This window comes from Myiozetetes cayanensis, unplaced genomic scaffold (genome assembly GCF_022539395.1).
Source record: "Myiozetetes cayanensis isolate MyiCay16 unplaced genomic scaffold, myiCay2020 scf1, whole genome shotgun sequence".
NCBI classification, from domain to species: Eukaryota; Metazoa; Chordata; class Aves; order Passeriformes; family Tyrannidae; genus Myiozetetes; species Myiozetetes cayanensis.
Genome location: NW_026086604.1, coordinates 1,401,220 through 1,417,761, shown reverse-complemented (window position 1 = coordinate 1,417,761; position 16,542 = coordinate 1,401,220). Strand labels below are relative to the sequence as shown.

Below are 16,542 nucleotides of genomic sequence, written 5' to 3'. Positions count from 1 at the left end.
ATAAAATAAAAAAAAATAAAAAAGAAATTAAACTACAATAAAATTTAAAAATGAAATTAAATTAAAATTAAATTTACATAAAGTAAAATAAATAAAAGAAAATAAAAAGAAAATAAAAACAAAAAAGGAATTAAAATAAAATAAATGATAAAGTAAAATGAAACAAATAAAATAAAATGAATAAATACATAAAATAAATAAAAGATAAAAGGAATTAGGCTAAATAAGATTTAAAGATTAAATTAAATTAACATAGATAGAACAGATAAAGAAGATAAAGAAATAAAAGCAAAGAGGATTAAAATAAATAAAGATAAATAATGAAATAAAATAAAATAAAATAAAATAAATAAAATAATAAAATAAAATAAAATAAAATAAAATAAAATAAAATAAAATAAAATAAAGCAAAGCTGAATTCCTACTAAGTCAAATCTGAGGGTATGGAAGGAAAAAGAAGCACAGATATAAAACACACTAACAACTCAATTACCCTCATCTTGTGTGAGCAGGGGGTGTCAGGCATGTCCCAAATCGAAAGTGATCCAAACTCTGATCTCCAGGAAGTTTAATCTCCTAAAATAAAACTTTGTTTGCCTCAGTGATTATTTTCTTACTCCTCTTGCACATAAACCTGCACCTTTTCTCCCTGTCAGGATGTTCACAGGGCCTGGTTTCTTCTTCACTAACGAGCAATAAATGTGAAAACCCCGTGAAGACATAAAAAAAAAAAAAATCACTGAAAATATTGAAATTATGCTAACAAATTCAAAATTATTTTAAAAAAATGAATAAACCCCACTTTGTTTCAGCAATAGGACTGTGAAGGGAGTGGTGTGAAAGGACAATATGACTGAACCCATCCACATGTACACCCAGCACACATCCACACCCCCAGGTATGCACATTCCCTACATTTTTAGTGATTTTATCGTTATTAGATCCTGGCTTGGAATTATTTATGTATTGTTCAAAGTCCCAGCCATCTGGCTACAGTCTGGATGGTAAAGCACTTCAGGAAAAGCAGCAGACAATTCCTTCCCCAAACTGCTTAACTCTTGCAATACCTGAAATAAATCTAAAATACTGACTACTACATATTGCAATAAAGAGGTTTCTGCTGCATTCTGGCACAAACCCAACTTCTTTGCAAACTGTGCTTTACAGCAAACCCTCTTTCTCAATCTTTGCTTTATACCAGCTCACAGAAGTGAAAATAATAATAGAAAAGAAGTTGGAGGTGGGAGAGAAAGTGGCGCAGAAATCTTATTTTATTCAGCCCATCACTTTTGTTGCCTCCACGCACATGGAAAAGTGTGGGAGGTCTGAAAGTTTCAGGCACCCAGGACTGGTTTTCCCCTTTAAAACCTTTTTTTTTTTTTTTTTAAAAAGGGGGAACAGAATTCCAAGTGGTTTTGTCTTCATACCGCTTCATACACCCCAGATCTGTTTCACACAAGGTATGGGCTCTTCCCAACCCCAAAAGACGGATTTATGGCTTTAAAAATCTTCAGATTTCTTTATGGCTTTAAAAAAAAAGTCTTCTTTAAATAACTTTGTCCCTCTACTTTGCCAGCTGTTTCCATTCCTGTATCTCTGTGAGGAGAGGAGAAGGGATAGAGGATGTTGCATTTTATGCAGCGTGGCTGTGACCAGCTCTTCAGGCTCCTTCTGCTCTCCATCAAAGGACCTGAGCAAAGCATTTATGGGGAAAAAAAAAAAAAACAAAATTCCCCACCTAACCAAGGAAAGTCCCTGAATATGTTTGCACAAGTGTTTGTGTATCCAGAGCTTTGGGAAAACTCTGTCTCTCTGAAAAGCCACTCCCAGATCTCTGGGTGAAGCTTTCAAAGCCAGCAATGGCCAAACACCCAGAAATATTCATGTCAAATATCCCGTTTTAGCACATTCCTGGGCACCAAGGGATTTAGGAGCTCTCAGGTTTGACCTGTTATGAAAAAAAAAAAAAAAAAGGCATTTGAATGAAATGTCAAGATATCCTTAAAAACCTTCCAGAGCAGGAAGGGGGCTTGGATTATCCATTCCCACACCTCCACCTGCATCACTGAGTACCTGGAGATCTGTGAGGTCTGACCTTAAAAGCAGTTTCTGAAAACAGGATATAAGCTGTAAAAAAGCCCACTGTGAATATTTTGATCCTGATACAGTATCTCCCAAGAATCACCTGCCTCCTCGCACTTCAGAGTGCTGCAGGCTTGATTTCCATTAAAAACATTTGGTTTAGGAGGAATTAAAGCATTTTTAATGTACTTAGGATGTGTTCATAGAAAGAAAAAAAAAAACAAGTATTATCATCCCACAGCAACCCTCAGCAGCCAGGGAAAGGTAAAAAGCAGAGAGATATCCCAAAAATGTGTTTCTACTTTGTTCATCTGAAGATCTTGCATGAAAGCAGGGTCTGGATAAGAGGATGAAGCTGCTGTGAGATTTGGGAGAACTTAGGACATTCCCCAGTGATCATCAGGCAAAAGCCATCCTGTCCACTCCTCGTCACTCTGTGGACTGGGACATGGATGACAATGGCAAATTGTCTTGAAAAACAAGAAGTGCCATTCCTGGCCCTGACTTTCTCTAAAAAAAAGTTAATAATTTAGGGTAAGAAAGGCCTGAAAACCTGGGAATAAAATGCAGGTACTGTTTGGGATGATACAACTCAAGGCTGTGGGAGACAGGCCCTGTTCTTCATAACTTGAAGCATAACTTGTCATTACTAACAGCATGATCTGTGGTTCTTCCAAGCTGTCCTCAAGCCTTCAGGATTGGTTTCTCCATCCCTGAAATCCATATATATGCAGAGGCAGAGCCCTGAGGGGTGAAACCTGCCCTGCTTCACTCTCCAGCTGCTTCACTTCCATCTCAGACAAGGGAAGAAGCTACAGGAAAGTCAAAATGACCATGGGGCAACCTGTACCAAACTCCCCCAGCTACAGGACAGAAGAAATTACACTTTCTCCACATGTTTCTCCAGGCTAAGAAACCATCTTTAGTGAGAGGTGCATTCACAGAAGACAGTTGCTCACTGGTTCTTCCAAGGGAAGAGAAAGAAAACCTCCACAAATGTCCACTGTCAAGTTGTGCTTTATTCAAGTACTTCCTTTAAAATTTAAAAGCAAGTTTACACCTCCTTAGAATCATAGAATGATTTGGGCTGGGTTGGAAGGGACCTCAAAGATAATCCAGTACCAAACCCCTGCCATGGGCAGGGACACCTTCCACTTCTAGGTTGCTCCAAGCCTCATCAAACCTGGCCTTGAACACTTCCAGGGATGGAGCATCCACAATTTCTCTGGACAATCTGTTTCAGTGCCTCACCACCCTCACAGAGAAAAGGACTTCTTGCCAATATCTAATCTAAACCTACCCTCTGTTAGTTTAAAGCCACTGATGTCTTGTCCAGGTCTGAACAGCCCAGTCCCTGCTTCAAGGGAATAATCAAGATTTAACAGCAAGGGAGTCTGGCTAAGGAAAACCCTGAGGCTCAGGAATGGGAAGGAAAATGCCTTTTCCAGGGTAATCGTGGCAGTTCCAAAGCTCAGGATGTAACCCCCAAGGGAAATACAGCAGGCAAAGGGTTCTGTCTATGAGCAGGAGATATTTTCCTGGCTAAGTTCATTGCATTTGTTCCTTGATGTACAAATCAGAAGGACTTGGATTTATTCCTCCTGTCTTCTCCAGCTGGGCATCAGGAAACAATGGTAAATTGCTTCTACAAACAACTTGCACACCCCAAAAACTCTGCAAGCTGCTTCTCCAACCCCACTGCAACCACATGTAGGACTCTCACTCCCTTCTCACTCCCACTAGAAGTTTTCATGAATCCCAGACATTAAGATCCAAGTCTAACAGAGAAATTCAGGGAAGATCAGCAACACACACATCCCAACATTCAATTGAAAATCCTTCCTTGCTCCTAAATGCTTTCCATCCCCACTAATTCACCCTAATCCCCAATCTACCTGCTTACATCTGTCGAGTCCTTCCCCACTGTTGATCTTTAATCCCTGCCCACTCCTGGCTGCCAGTGTCAGTCTCCAAGCCAACATCAGCCTGGAAGAAGAGATATTTAGCAATAATATTCCTGGCCTGACAGCATGGATAGAAGCTTTATTCCTCCTTTTTTTTTTTTTCTTTCCCCACTCAACTCAAACGCTGTTTGTGTCACACATATTTGGGTCAGCTGTGTCTACCCCTCTGTTATGTACAGAAGTGATTTTTGTGTATTTTCTGCAGATAAATCCATCCTTAGAGTTGGGCTGCAGAACAGAAATCCACAATTCCATTTTTTTCTGTATCTACATAAACCTCCATTCCCATTTTCCTGGCAGAAGTTAATACTATACAACTCCACTTGCAAGGGAAAAAGGAAGATGCACTCTTACACAAAGGATGCTAAATTATTTTATTCTCATCAATTAAGAAAGACATATTCCACATCCTTAAGATTGTAATTAATTGAATGCTAACTCTAAGAGGGGGAAGAAAACAAGGCAAAGGGAATTTAAGAGATTTGCACATGGCCACACTTCAGAGTAATGACAGAAGTGACCAAGACTTAGAACTCTACAACTTTCAAGTTCAGAATGTTAAAATTTAAAAGGATTTTCTGCCTCTGTCAAAAATAATATTCCTCCCTCAGTACTGAAAACCAGTGGTTTGCAGCTCCCAGCCTCAGGATTTTGATGTGCTTTCAGGGAAGAAATAGCAATACAAATTTCAAACAGGAACTGCTCCCAGCATAAGTTTTACAACAGATCAGCTATTCGGTATTGCCCAGGCTTAAATCAAATTTGTGTTTATCCATACGCTGGTTTTGGCTGGGATAGTTAATTTTCTTCATGGTATGGTTTGGATTTTTGCTGGAAACAGTGTTGATAAGACAGGGGTGTTTTTGTAACCCTTTCTTTAAAAAGGAAGAGGTGATTCAGCCGGGTATTCCCAAGCAATTGTCTGGGTTTCTCCAGGACTGTGCAAGCAAACAAGAGGAAAAAGCCCCACTCCTTGGAGGCCCAGAGATTTTTAGGTGGGAGCAGAAATGATGGAGCAGGGCCTGGATGTTCCTGTCCTCTCCAAAAGGTGAGTGGCTTGGTAGGTCACAAGCTGCATTCATGCACAGAGGTTTTTCTAGTTTTTATATTATTAGTATTTTCAAGTTGTTATTAATAATAATATTAATCTTTAGTATATTAATATATTAACATCTCAAATACACAGTGGGCCCTGCAGCACCCACTTTCCATATCACAACAGCACAGGCAGCAGAGTTCAGGTTTTCCCTTCCTAAACTTTATGCCAGGTTTTAGATTCTTTAGATTTGTTCCCTTTCCCAGGCAAAACCCCAAGCAGAAATTCTGCACCAAAACAAAAAAAAACCCACAAAATCCCTGAAGCAACACATATAAAGTTCATATAAAGTTTGTTTTACAGCCTCACCTGTGCTAAGAGCCTCACCTGAGCCCTGTCAATGCCTGAGTCCCACCAGGGGAATGCTTGGGACAAAGCAGATTCACACTTTGAGCTCCTTCAGTGCCCAGGAATGTCCATTCCCAAATTTCTTGGGGTTACTGTGGCAGTAGCAGAGGAACAGAGAGCATGCATGTGCTCACTTACTGTATATGGATAGCCTTGCAATCCAAACTAGGACAGACCAAGCTGAAGTTAATTTCAATCTCATTTGGTTTCCTGACATGCATATAAAAAACCAAACAACAAAACACAAAAAACCAAACAAAAACCCAAACCAGAAAACCAAAACAAATAAAAACAAAATCCAAACCAAAAACTCAAACAAACACAAAAAAAACCCCAACCCAAACCAACTAAACCAAAATCCCAGGAAAACAAAACAAAACAAAAACCCCACAAACAAACAAAAAATAACCAAATGGGGGGAGTGGGAGGTGGAAAGAGGAAAAAAAAAAAAAGAAAGGAAAAGAATAAAGAGCCACAGGGACAATAAAATCTGCCATCACGTTCCCAGGAAGGAAATACAAGATGGAGTGGATAAAGCTGTGTCAGAACTGACAGCCTGCTCCTGGACACCACCTTTTCCAGTGAACTTTGGGGGTTCTCCCCTTCGTGTTGCAGCAAAGGAGTTGCAGAACCTCAGGCAAATTGTTGCCCAGAGTATTTTGCCTGGTTGGAGCCTGAATCTGCTTCACCCCTAGGAAGAGAGCTGGATTAACTGGACGTTCTACAGTATTAAAGAACCTTGGTAGCATCAATCAGAGAATCACAGAAACATAGAGTGGTTTGGGTTGGAAGGGACATTAAAGATCATCCAGTTCCAACCCCATGCCATGGGCAGGGACCTTCCACTAGCCCAGGTTGCTCCAAGCTCTGTCCAACCTGGCCTTGGACATTTCCAGGGATGGGGCAGCCACAGCTTCTCTGGGCAACCTGTGCCAGGGCCTCCCCACTCTTACAGGGAAGAATTTCTTCCTAATATTTAACCTAAACCTCCCCTCCTTCAGTTTAAAATCATTGATTTCTCATCCAGGTCTAAACACCTTAAACAATAGTGGGACAAACTTTACATGGGGCAAGAGCTGAGTTTTATTTTCATAATAAAACTTTTCTTTGTTCTGCACCTGAGACAAGGAAAAGCTTTTGAGGGAACAACTAGAAGGAAAAAACCTTAGAGCTCTACTAATTTCAGGAACTGAAATTAAAGCACAAGAGAGTCTTTAGGAAAATATACCCACCTAGAAAGCCATCCCAGCAGCATCCACTCTGCTCTGCTGTCCCTTCCAAGGTACCTCTACCCCTGATGACAAGCAGGCTGCATGGAGAGGATCTTAAACGACTCCCAGTTCCACCATTATCACGTGGAAAATGAAGCAAACTCTTCTGAGAGGATATTTAAATGCATTTCCATCTGAATGATGCCTAAGGAGAGGCCAAGGGCTTTGATTTCTGATTTTATGTCAAATATTGGGACCACCAGCACGATTTCTACATTTGAACACTAAAATGGTTTTGGAGGACCAAGAGCAGCAAATAAAATTGGTAGAGAAAGTTTGTCTTTACCCAAGAGATTTTTGGTTTGGTTTATTTTTTTTAATGCTATGAAGTTGTCAGCTCACCCTCAGATATTTCATTAAAATAGTTATTTATTTCAATGCTGTGTTCTGGCTTTGCTAGTTCTATAAATAAATGCATAACCACTTAAAATTCCTGAAATACTGAGATTATAGCAAACATTTAATATAATGTTAGAAGTGCCAGAAGGGATAGGGCAGAGGTTTTCAAAACCAACAGTTTCAAAGTCAATTTGTGTATGAAAGTTAAGTCTCCTGGCAATTCCTTTTGCCATAAAACATGTTGTTCATTATTCTTTAATATGTTTTCCTATGTTTAGGCTTATTAATTCATTAAATCATTGCTAAGATCTCTAAGAACTGGATATAAAACAGAGAAGATCTTCTAAATCTAGCGAAAACAGAGTAAGAAAGTAAATTTATAACATTTGGAAGTCTTGCACAATAGCAAAGAAACAATATGAAATAATTCATCTGCAAATGCCACCAAAAATGGGGTTTTAGGGTTGTCTAGTGAGAGAGATCATCTTATTATGATTTTTTTAGTATTGCTTGCATCTAAACTTTACCCTGCACTTTATTAGTGAATTATTAAATACAACACCCACTCCTCAACCACTGTGTCCCCATAAAACAAAGGAAATAGGATAGAACCCAAAATTTAGAAGCAAAAGTCAGTCATTAAGACTCTCAGAAACTTTTCACACAACATTTGACAAGCCATGTTATGGTTTTGCTCTATATAATAGGGGTAGCACCACTTCCTTTGCAGTCCGGGTGGCAACAATGCAGAAATATTTGTGAACCTGCCTAATGAAGGCAGAGAAAAGGTGCTACAGAAGGTCACATCTTCAGCCCTTCCTTCCCTGAAGGTTGGACTTGATGATCTTGGCCTTTTCCAGCCTTAATGATTCCATGAGTCCACACCTGACAGGCCTCTCTCCTAAAACACTTCGGCTATAATGGTGAATATGATCAGGACACGGCCCGGTCCATCAGTTTAGGACTTTGATAAAACACCCCTGATAGTGCACAGTAGGTTTGAATCTCCCTAGAAGATCCAACAACTTTGTTCTTCCTTCCTTTCACTGCTCTCAACCCTTTCTAACACTCCATCCTAAGGATGTTTAGGTGCATGATCTTGTTCCTCACTGCTCCAGTGAGGAACAGGTGCCACAACCAGACCCAGACCTCCTTCCAGACCGTTTGGACAACACCACAAATTCCAACAACCCAGGGGTTTCCAGGTTCCCTCAACAAAGCCTTCCAAGTATTGCAATTCATTTGGGAAGATAAAGCAAAATTGAAGCAGTACTCAGGTCCCAACGCAGCAGAAGGACGAACCACCTGCTTAATGTTAATTAACCTCAGGGGGACTCCTTGTGTGGTTCAGAGTTTGCTCTGTGCTTCTGCACTTTGCAACACGGAGATGTGAAGTTGGCAGTGGATTCCTCCCCAGTTCATCTGCTAAGGAGGAGGTTTAGATTGGATATTTGGGAAAAAAAAAAATCTTCACTCAAAGGCTTGTCATGCATTGGAAAAGGCTGCTCAGGGAAATGGTTGAGTCACCACCCCTGGAGGGATTTAAAAACCGTATAGATCTGGTGCTCAGGGATGTGGCTTAGTGGTGGACTTGGTAGGGCTGGATTAATGGTTGGTTTTATGATTTCAGAGGTCTTTGCCCACCTAAATGTTTCTATGATTCCATGACAGGACAGAGAGAGCATTTCTAGCACTGACATGTGACTTCCTCAAGAGCTGGTTGGTGCTTCACAGAAGATATAGTGATAGAGAGGGGAGAGCAAAGAAAATTATAGACCCAATTCCAGGAAAAAAAAAAAAAAGTTAGAAATATTCATTCCACAATTGCTAAGTATTGAGATGATAATTAGGTGATCTATGCCCTGAGAACACTGCCAAGAACAGCTTTCACTGGCCAATCTAATTTTGTTCTGTTGTCAAGATAACCAACCTTATCCAGCAAGGAGAAAAACTCATGTGGGATATATCTTGAGTACCACTCTGGCCAGAGTCCCACACAATATCTCCAGGAGAAACTGTGGGGAAAATGGTTCTAAATGAAGTCACAGCAAAATTAAGCAGTGACCCACCAGTCCCTTGAGCACACCTGGAAACGAGGCACTGCTGGAATATGAGATTAACCTCACCTTTTCAAACGTGGCATTTAAAGCCCAGGTTACAGGAAGGTTAATAAAAGCAGTGTTAAAAATGTCCTGGCTTGTGGCATTTTAATTCAAGCTATTTAAATCCCCTGACCTATGTGCCTCCTTGTGCAAGGCAGGTTTTGTTAATTTTCCCCACAAAAAAGATGGTTTTGGGAAGATACCTTGAAGAGGGGAGACAGTGCATGTTGCACATATTAAAATTGTAAGAATCCAGGGTTTAATTCCTAATGCTCTATGGTGTTTTGTGGCTGTTTATCTTTAGACATGGCATATTACTGAGAAAAATATTTTGAAGTTTACTTTTTTTTTTTTAATTACTCAGTTAAAAGAATTAAAACAAAAAGAAAAACAAGAACAACTTTCCACTCTCTACTTTTCCAGCACTGCACAGCTGAAGCCCAGAGAAGATCCTACATGGAAGTGGGGGAATATTTGGTTTTTTCCATGGATTTTGGGAAGCAGAACGAGGAGATGAAACCCAGATGTTTCTGGAGGAGGTTGTAGCTCACAGCTGCAAAGCAGGGATGTGGCTTCTGCCTCCACTTGCCACTCCACAATTATTTTTTTTTAAGTGGCTGAATGGTACTGTCATCCCCCAAAACTGATATACTCCGAGTAATCCTGGTGATCCCTCTTGTGACCCACCTCAGGGTGCTCCTTAGTGAAGGTTAGAGAAGATTTCAGTTCTGGTGAGTTAAACTCTCTCTTCTCCCAATTCCAATAGGAGGAGTAGTAGTAAATATAATAATAATAATAATAATAATAATAATAATAATAATAATAATAATAAAGTATACTTGTTTTTATTTTCCACAAGAAATTCTGGATATCCACCATCAAAACCAGAGTTTGAACTAGAGTTGTCTGACACCAAGGAATCCCAGGCACATCAAGATTCCCTAAAACAATGCCTTGGTATTCCCCTGCAAACTGCTGCGAATGGGGCCTGTGGATCTCTCTAATTAGGTGGATCTCTCTAATTAGGTTGGTCAGCAAGTTTAACCCCCACATGAGGTTAAACTGATGAGGAGCTCTAAGTCCATCATCAAGTCAGTCCAGGGCTAAGGGGAAACTCCTCCAAGTAATTAACCTTTCCCAGCCTGGGGAGAACAGAGCACAGAGGAAACAGACCCAAGATGGACAGACAGGTACAAGGACAGAGTGGTATCACCCTTTATTAAACAAAACCAAACAACAGCTAAGCCCCCTTTCCTTTGCTCTTTCACGATATTAAAGACCAATCAGTGCCACCCCCATCACCATTATTGCTGTGGTACCTCAACCCCGCTGGACACCCGAGTACACCACTGGACCACACCACTGGACATGAAGTACCTGCAGAGAGTCTGGTGCCTGTTTTTATTTATTTATTTATTAATTTATTAGACATAAAGAGAGAAGAAGAGGCTCAGAGCACTTGCACAGCGTGCTCATCAAGCTTTCCCCCGCTGTGAGCAGACACACAGATGCTGGCGGGGAGGCCGCGCTCTTTTGTTCCAGCCATTCCATGATCTAATAAGTGGGCAGTTTTTTCTCAGCAAACCAGTCATCCATCTTCCAGAAGCAGGAGGTAGACGATTAGTGTTGCATAACCCTCTCCTGATGCTTAATTAATGACAATATTTGGGGATGTTACAGCAAAAGGCATTCGACGTGTTGGTCTCCCGCGGTGAAGGGACGTGGGGAGCTACAGAGGTTCAGATGAACATTGGACAGAACCACGGGATGCCAGGTTGGAAAGGGACATCAAGGATCATCTGATCCAACCTTTCTTGGCAAAAGCACGGCCTGGAAAAGATGGCCCAGCACCCCGTCCAGCTGGATTTTACAACTCCAGACATTATTCTAAAGGCTGTTTGTTCTCACAGCAAAAAATGTTCCTCTTGTCTGAGTGTCTGACATCTGAATCTCCCCAGGAGTAACTTTACCCATTACCCCTCATATTTTCCATGTGACTCCTTGCACAAAGGGAGTCTCCATCTTATTTGCAGCCACCCTTTAAATACTGGGCCGTGGTGACAAGGTCTCCCCTAAACCTTCTCTTCTCAAGGCCAAACGAACCCACCTCTGATTGAGACACACAGGAAGGAAACACCTCCAAGTTGCCTTTTGGCCAATGCAAACAGGTCCATCCCCTTGCAATCTTTTTCCCAGGGACATCCAGCTAAGGGACCAACCTATTTTTGCTTGCTGGGAATATCAACCCTGGAAGACCTTGGAGCTGTGTCCATTGGAATGCCACCTGAGATAATGTATGTATATATGGGGGGAGGAAAGACAGCCCTCAATTCCAAGCCATAAGCCAATGTGTTAAAAGGCTCCAGCTGGGCAGGCAACAGCCCATGGCTGTTCCAAAAAAGCTGATATTTCTACACCATCTGCCTTTTGCAACCACTGAGGGTGACTTCAGTGTCACATCAGTAACTGCCAAGGGATGGGCAAGCTGGGCACAATGAGGTATCTCTTCAAATATTTAGAGATTGCAAGTGTCTTGAGCTATTCTGCGCATTTGCATTAAAACCAGTGGTCTTTTCACACAGCACAATAAATATTCATGTTTTTTCTAACCTAAGCTACAATGCACTGAGATTCATCATTTGTCTAGTCCACATTTCAATTCTCTTTTCTCATGGTTCTTTGATTGTGCCCAAGTATCCCATTCTTCCTTGCTTTTATGCCTTTAATTCTGCCTTGTAGAATAGCCTAGAAATCACTATTTACAACTGAACAGGCAGCTCTCACTCACTTCAATACCTTCTCCCCGTTCAAAGAGAAAAATCATAATTACACCCAAACTCATAAGAAAACAGAAAACCGAGAGAAACTTCTCTGCTTTTCTACATATTTCCATCCAGGAAGAACAGCTATTTGCAAAACAAAGAACATTTGCAACCCTCAAAACATGAAAACCAACTCAGGCTGCATCAGTGAATGGTACAGCTGAAATCAAAGGCCAGTGAAGAGAAGGGTGATGTTCTTTTCCCTGGTGCAAAATGATGTTACAGGTTCCCATTTCCTGATGGTCCTGCAAAGGTCTCAACTCCACATTGTGTCCACATTGTAGACCCTGCAGCCTCATCCTCCAGTGCAAGCCAGGCCCAGGACCAAAATTAAATGAAGGATGCGTCCCAGTTAACAAGAATTGCTGAAAGCCAGACTAGATTAACCCAAACCAGCCCTACAGCAACTGTCCACTTGGATTGGGGTCTGATGCACATCTGGGCAGCTGCAGATGTGGGTTTTTTACCTTCCCATGCTGCTCAGAATTGGGCAGGATGAGACCCACCTTCCACCTGCAGCCTCACATCAACAGGGACAACCTCAGAACCAAGTTCTGGCAAAGGATCCGTCCTACAACCTGCCTGTGTCAGGAATGGGACACGGCAGAGTCAACACCTTCAACACACAAAATCAGGAGGTTCTAACCATTAGCTGTGCTCCACATTATGGCAGTTACACAATGAATTTCCTTTCAAGAAGAGCAGGTTTGCCTTGGGGACCAATTCAGATACGCAGGTTGGCACCTGGGTGCTTTTTCCTTTCTGCTTCAGCATTTCTCGAGTCCTCTGGGGCAAGTGGGGTGGGGGGACAGGTAAGGAGAGTACATCTGGTCTCTGCTTAAAAACATGCCACCAGGAAAGAATCCACTGCCATTTGGATGTTTCAGCATTCCCAGAGGAAGTTTTTGCCCCTGTTGTTGCCACATCCAAGCACCTTTCCCAGGTTCAAGCAGCCTCCACTCCACAGCACTCAGGTGATTGTCTGGGGAAGCACAGCCCACTGCATTTTGTACATCTCCCCATCTAGCTCCACCACCACTGCACCCACAACCAGCCCCACATCAACCATTTAGACCAACTTCTTGCAAAGGTGATGGGGAGATGAGGACAGACACAAGCAGGCCTAGAGAATACTCCACATTTCTCCTTTTAATCCCCCAAAATTCCTCCAGAATCCTCATTAGTTGCAGTCTCAAACCCCGAGCACAGAAACACATTGGGCCTCATCACACAAATCAAACTCAACAAGTTTGGTTTCCACCTCTGAAAATCAGCGTCAGAAATGACCCCTGGTGAGAGTTTGGTATTTATACACCAGCCACACTGAACCTGAGCAAGGAAAATTTCAGTCCTCAGGGAGTCAGGGAGAATAAATTCCAGCAAGGGATCGATACTTTACCGAGAGGTTGATAGCCTTGTCTCGAAGGGCCTCCAAATGGGTTCCTGCTCCCAAATCCACTCCCATCAATGGATCCATAAGACATTTTCTAGATAGTGATGGATGTGGGATTACACTTCAAACCTAAAAAACAGAGAAAAAGACAGACACAGCCGTGTTAAAAGTCAGTTAAACCCCAGTAGTCTAAGAAAACAAGTGGACTGAAAGGACAAATAAAAGATACAGGGCAATCTCCAAACTCCAGGATGTCCACCTGCAAAAAATTAAAAGCACTAAAATCCAGGTTTTCTGGGCTACAAACGATCTTGGGGACAAACCAGTCATTTGACCTCCCTGTGTCTTATTTTCTCCATCCTTAAAGGGCAACTCTTAATTCCTCGCTGCTCACAAAGTGCTTTGAGATCCTGAGCTGGTGGGCAAAGACTAAGCAAGCACTCAGTCAAAAAACAGGTAATGCTGTCTTCTGGAACATTACCAGTACACAGCTGGCTGAGAGTCCATCCATCACACTGCAGGCTTGATGAGCTCTCAAAAGGGACAGTTTGCTGCTATATCATAAGCTCCTGGGCTTCCAGTAAAAATACTGGAGCCAGAGTTATTTTTCCTTGATGGTTAAAAAAAAAAAAAAAATTAAATTTAAAAAACTGCAAGGCCTAAGGTAGCAGCAGCAGGATGAAATCAATGCAGCACTGTCAGAGAAAGACTCCTCCATCCCCCCTTCCCAACTCCCCATCCACAGGGTTTCACCATGGCCACAGAAAGCCTCCAGCAAATCAACAGTGTCCCAAGACTTTGATGGGAAAAACAGCTCAACTCTAAGGCATGGAGATGATGATGGAAAGTGCTACAGGATAAACCCAGCTACTGCTTTCTTACATCAAGGCTATGAAAAAAAAACCCAAATCAAATCAAACTAAACAGGTGTGAATACCACCAAAAAAAGGGTAAAAGACAGTGTGGCCTTCTGGGAGAGTCCAATGGAGAGGAGACATGGGAGTGAGATGACTGGGAAGACCACCTGCCCTCCATGCAGGGGTTTGCTCTGACATATAAATGTAATTTTTTTGACTGAAGGACAAGCAAACTAACTCAGCCAACAAACCACCCTCTCCTACAATCACTGCAGCACTTTTAGTGCCGTGGTAGAATCACAGAGTGGTTGGTTTAGATTGGTGGGAATATTTAAAGGTCACCTCATCCAATCCTACTGCCATGGACAGGGGCACCTTCCACTAGATCAGGCTGCTCAGAGCCCCATCCAACCTGGACTTAAACATTTCCAGGCATGTGGAATCTACCACCTCCCTGGGCAGCCTGTGCCTGTGTTTCACCACCCTCACCATAAAAAAAATTCCTCATCATATCTACTCTGTGTCTACTCTCTTTTAGCTTAAAACCATTACCCACCACAGGCCCTGCTGAAAAGTCTGTTCCCACTTTTCCTGTAAGTCCCATTTAAGTATTGAAAGGCCACAATAAGGTCTCCCAGGCATGATACTCTGAGGTATGGACTGATAAATACCTCAGGAAGAGGCTAAAGCCTCTTTTGGGATGCACTGGCAGAGCCATGTACTTGCAAGCATTCCTTTGGTTTGTCCCCCAGGGAAAGCAGAGCACCAGAAATTCCCAGTTCTGCCCTGTGCTGGGAACAGTCCAGGGGCCTCAGGCACCTGTTGTACTCCCTTATCCTTTTTTCTTCCAGAGTTTCAAAACCAAGCAAAAAAAATCACTGCTGAGATTCACCAGACAGGGAAACTCTTGGACCAAAAGGAATCACTCTCCATCCTGCCTTAATTGGGCCAGACACATGAAAGAGGATGAAAGTGCAACTGCCTTGAGACAGCAAGGGTTGGGAGCCAGAGCCATAAAAAGTGGAGAAAATCCAGAGTGCAGCTTCCCCTCCCGGCCTCAGAGTACCAGGTACTCACATAATTGGCACCTGAGGCTGCAGGTGCCCCCAGGCCATAAATCCCTCATTTCAGGGAAGCAGCCTGCAGTCCAAACTTATGGAAACCAAACCTGTGAGAGCCCAAGCAGCCAGAGAGAGGAGGAGGAAGAGGAGGAGGAGGAGAAGGAGGAAGAGGAAGAGGAGGAAGAGGAAGAGGAGTGTACTTGTGTGTGTGCATTCAGGAGACAGAAAAAGGGGAGAATAAGAGGAACCAAACAGCAAACTTGTAAACCAAGGGTTTGCAGGACACTCAGCAACACAACAATTGTCGTGTCAACTCCGTGAAACTGTAAAACTTTAAGCTCTGTGGAAATACACTCTGCAATTATTCTCTCTCCTGGGAGACCTTAGAGCAACTTGCAGTACCTACAGAGGGTCTGCAAGAGACGTGGAGAGGAACTTTTCAGAAGGTCATAGAGTGACAGGACAAAGGGTAGTGGCTTTAAACTGACAGAGGGGAGGCTCAGATCAGCTGTTTGGAAGAAATTCTGTATTCACTGGGTGGTGAGTCACTGGTACAGTTATCCCAGACAAATTGTGGCTGCCCCATCCCTGGAAGTGTCCAAGGCCAGGTTGGACAGGGCTTGGAGCAACCTGGGATGGCAGAAGGTGTCCCTACCCAGGGCAAGGAGGTGGAACTAGAGGGTCTTTAAGATCCCCCCCAAACTCAAACCATTCCATGATTCTATGATGTCACGATGCAAATTCTTCATGGTTACCACGAAACACCACAAGAAACTGTGGAAGATTCACTTGGGGAGTGGTGACTGCAGCGGACTGGGAACAAACCTCACCTCTCCCAGGTTGTCACCACAAAACCCAACCCAAGACCCAGCAAAACTCTTATCTGGGAGAATATGGGCACATGGAACACAGTCAAAAGAAAGTTTTTGGGCAGGGAAAAGGAATTATCTTTTTATTTTTACCTCCCATCGTGGCTACAGATCAAATCCACTGTAAGCAGGGATGCGGGGCAACCAAACAGCCTGGAAACAGCCTCTCTACAGAGGCTGATCCTCACCCACCCTTTCTCTTCACAGATAAGCAAGTGGAAGCATTTGCTGCCACGACTTCCCCAGGACACAACAACGAACACGGAGTGAAAGTCTACACCATGTTGTAAAATGACTTGATTACAACTGGGCAAGAGTTGCTTTGGCAAACAGTGAAT

General features: G+C 42.5%; 1 protein-coding gene across 4 annotated transcripts in view; it reads right to left on the bottom strand.

The window, feature by feature from the left end:
* Positions 1-16,542, bottom strand: part of TSNARE1 (t-SNARE domain containing 1) — a 458,997-nt gene that overhangs the window by 345,275 nt on the left and 97,180 nt on the right. For all 4 annotated transcript variants that reach the window (XM_050313442.1, XM_050313469.1, XM_050313451.1 and 1 more), the window contains one exon: positions 13,424-13,546. In XM_050313442.1, the coding sequence (XP_050169399.1) occupies positions 13,424-13,508 (85 nt within the window). In that variant the 5' untranslated portion in view covers positions 13,509-13,546. The remainder of the gene's footprint in view (positions 1-13,423; positions 13,547-16,542) is intronic.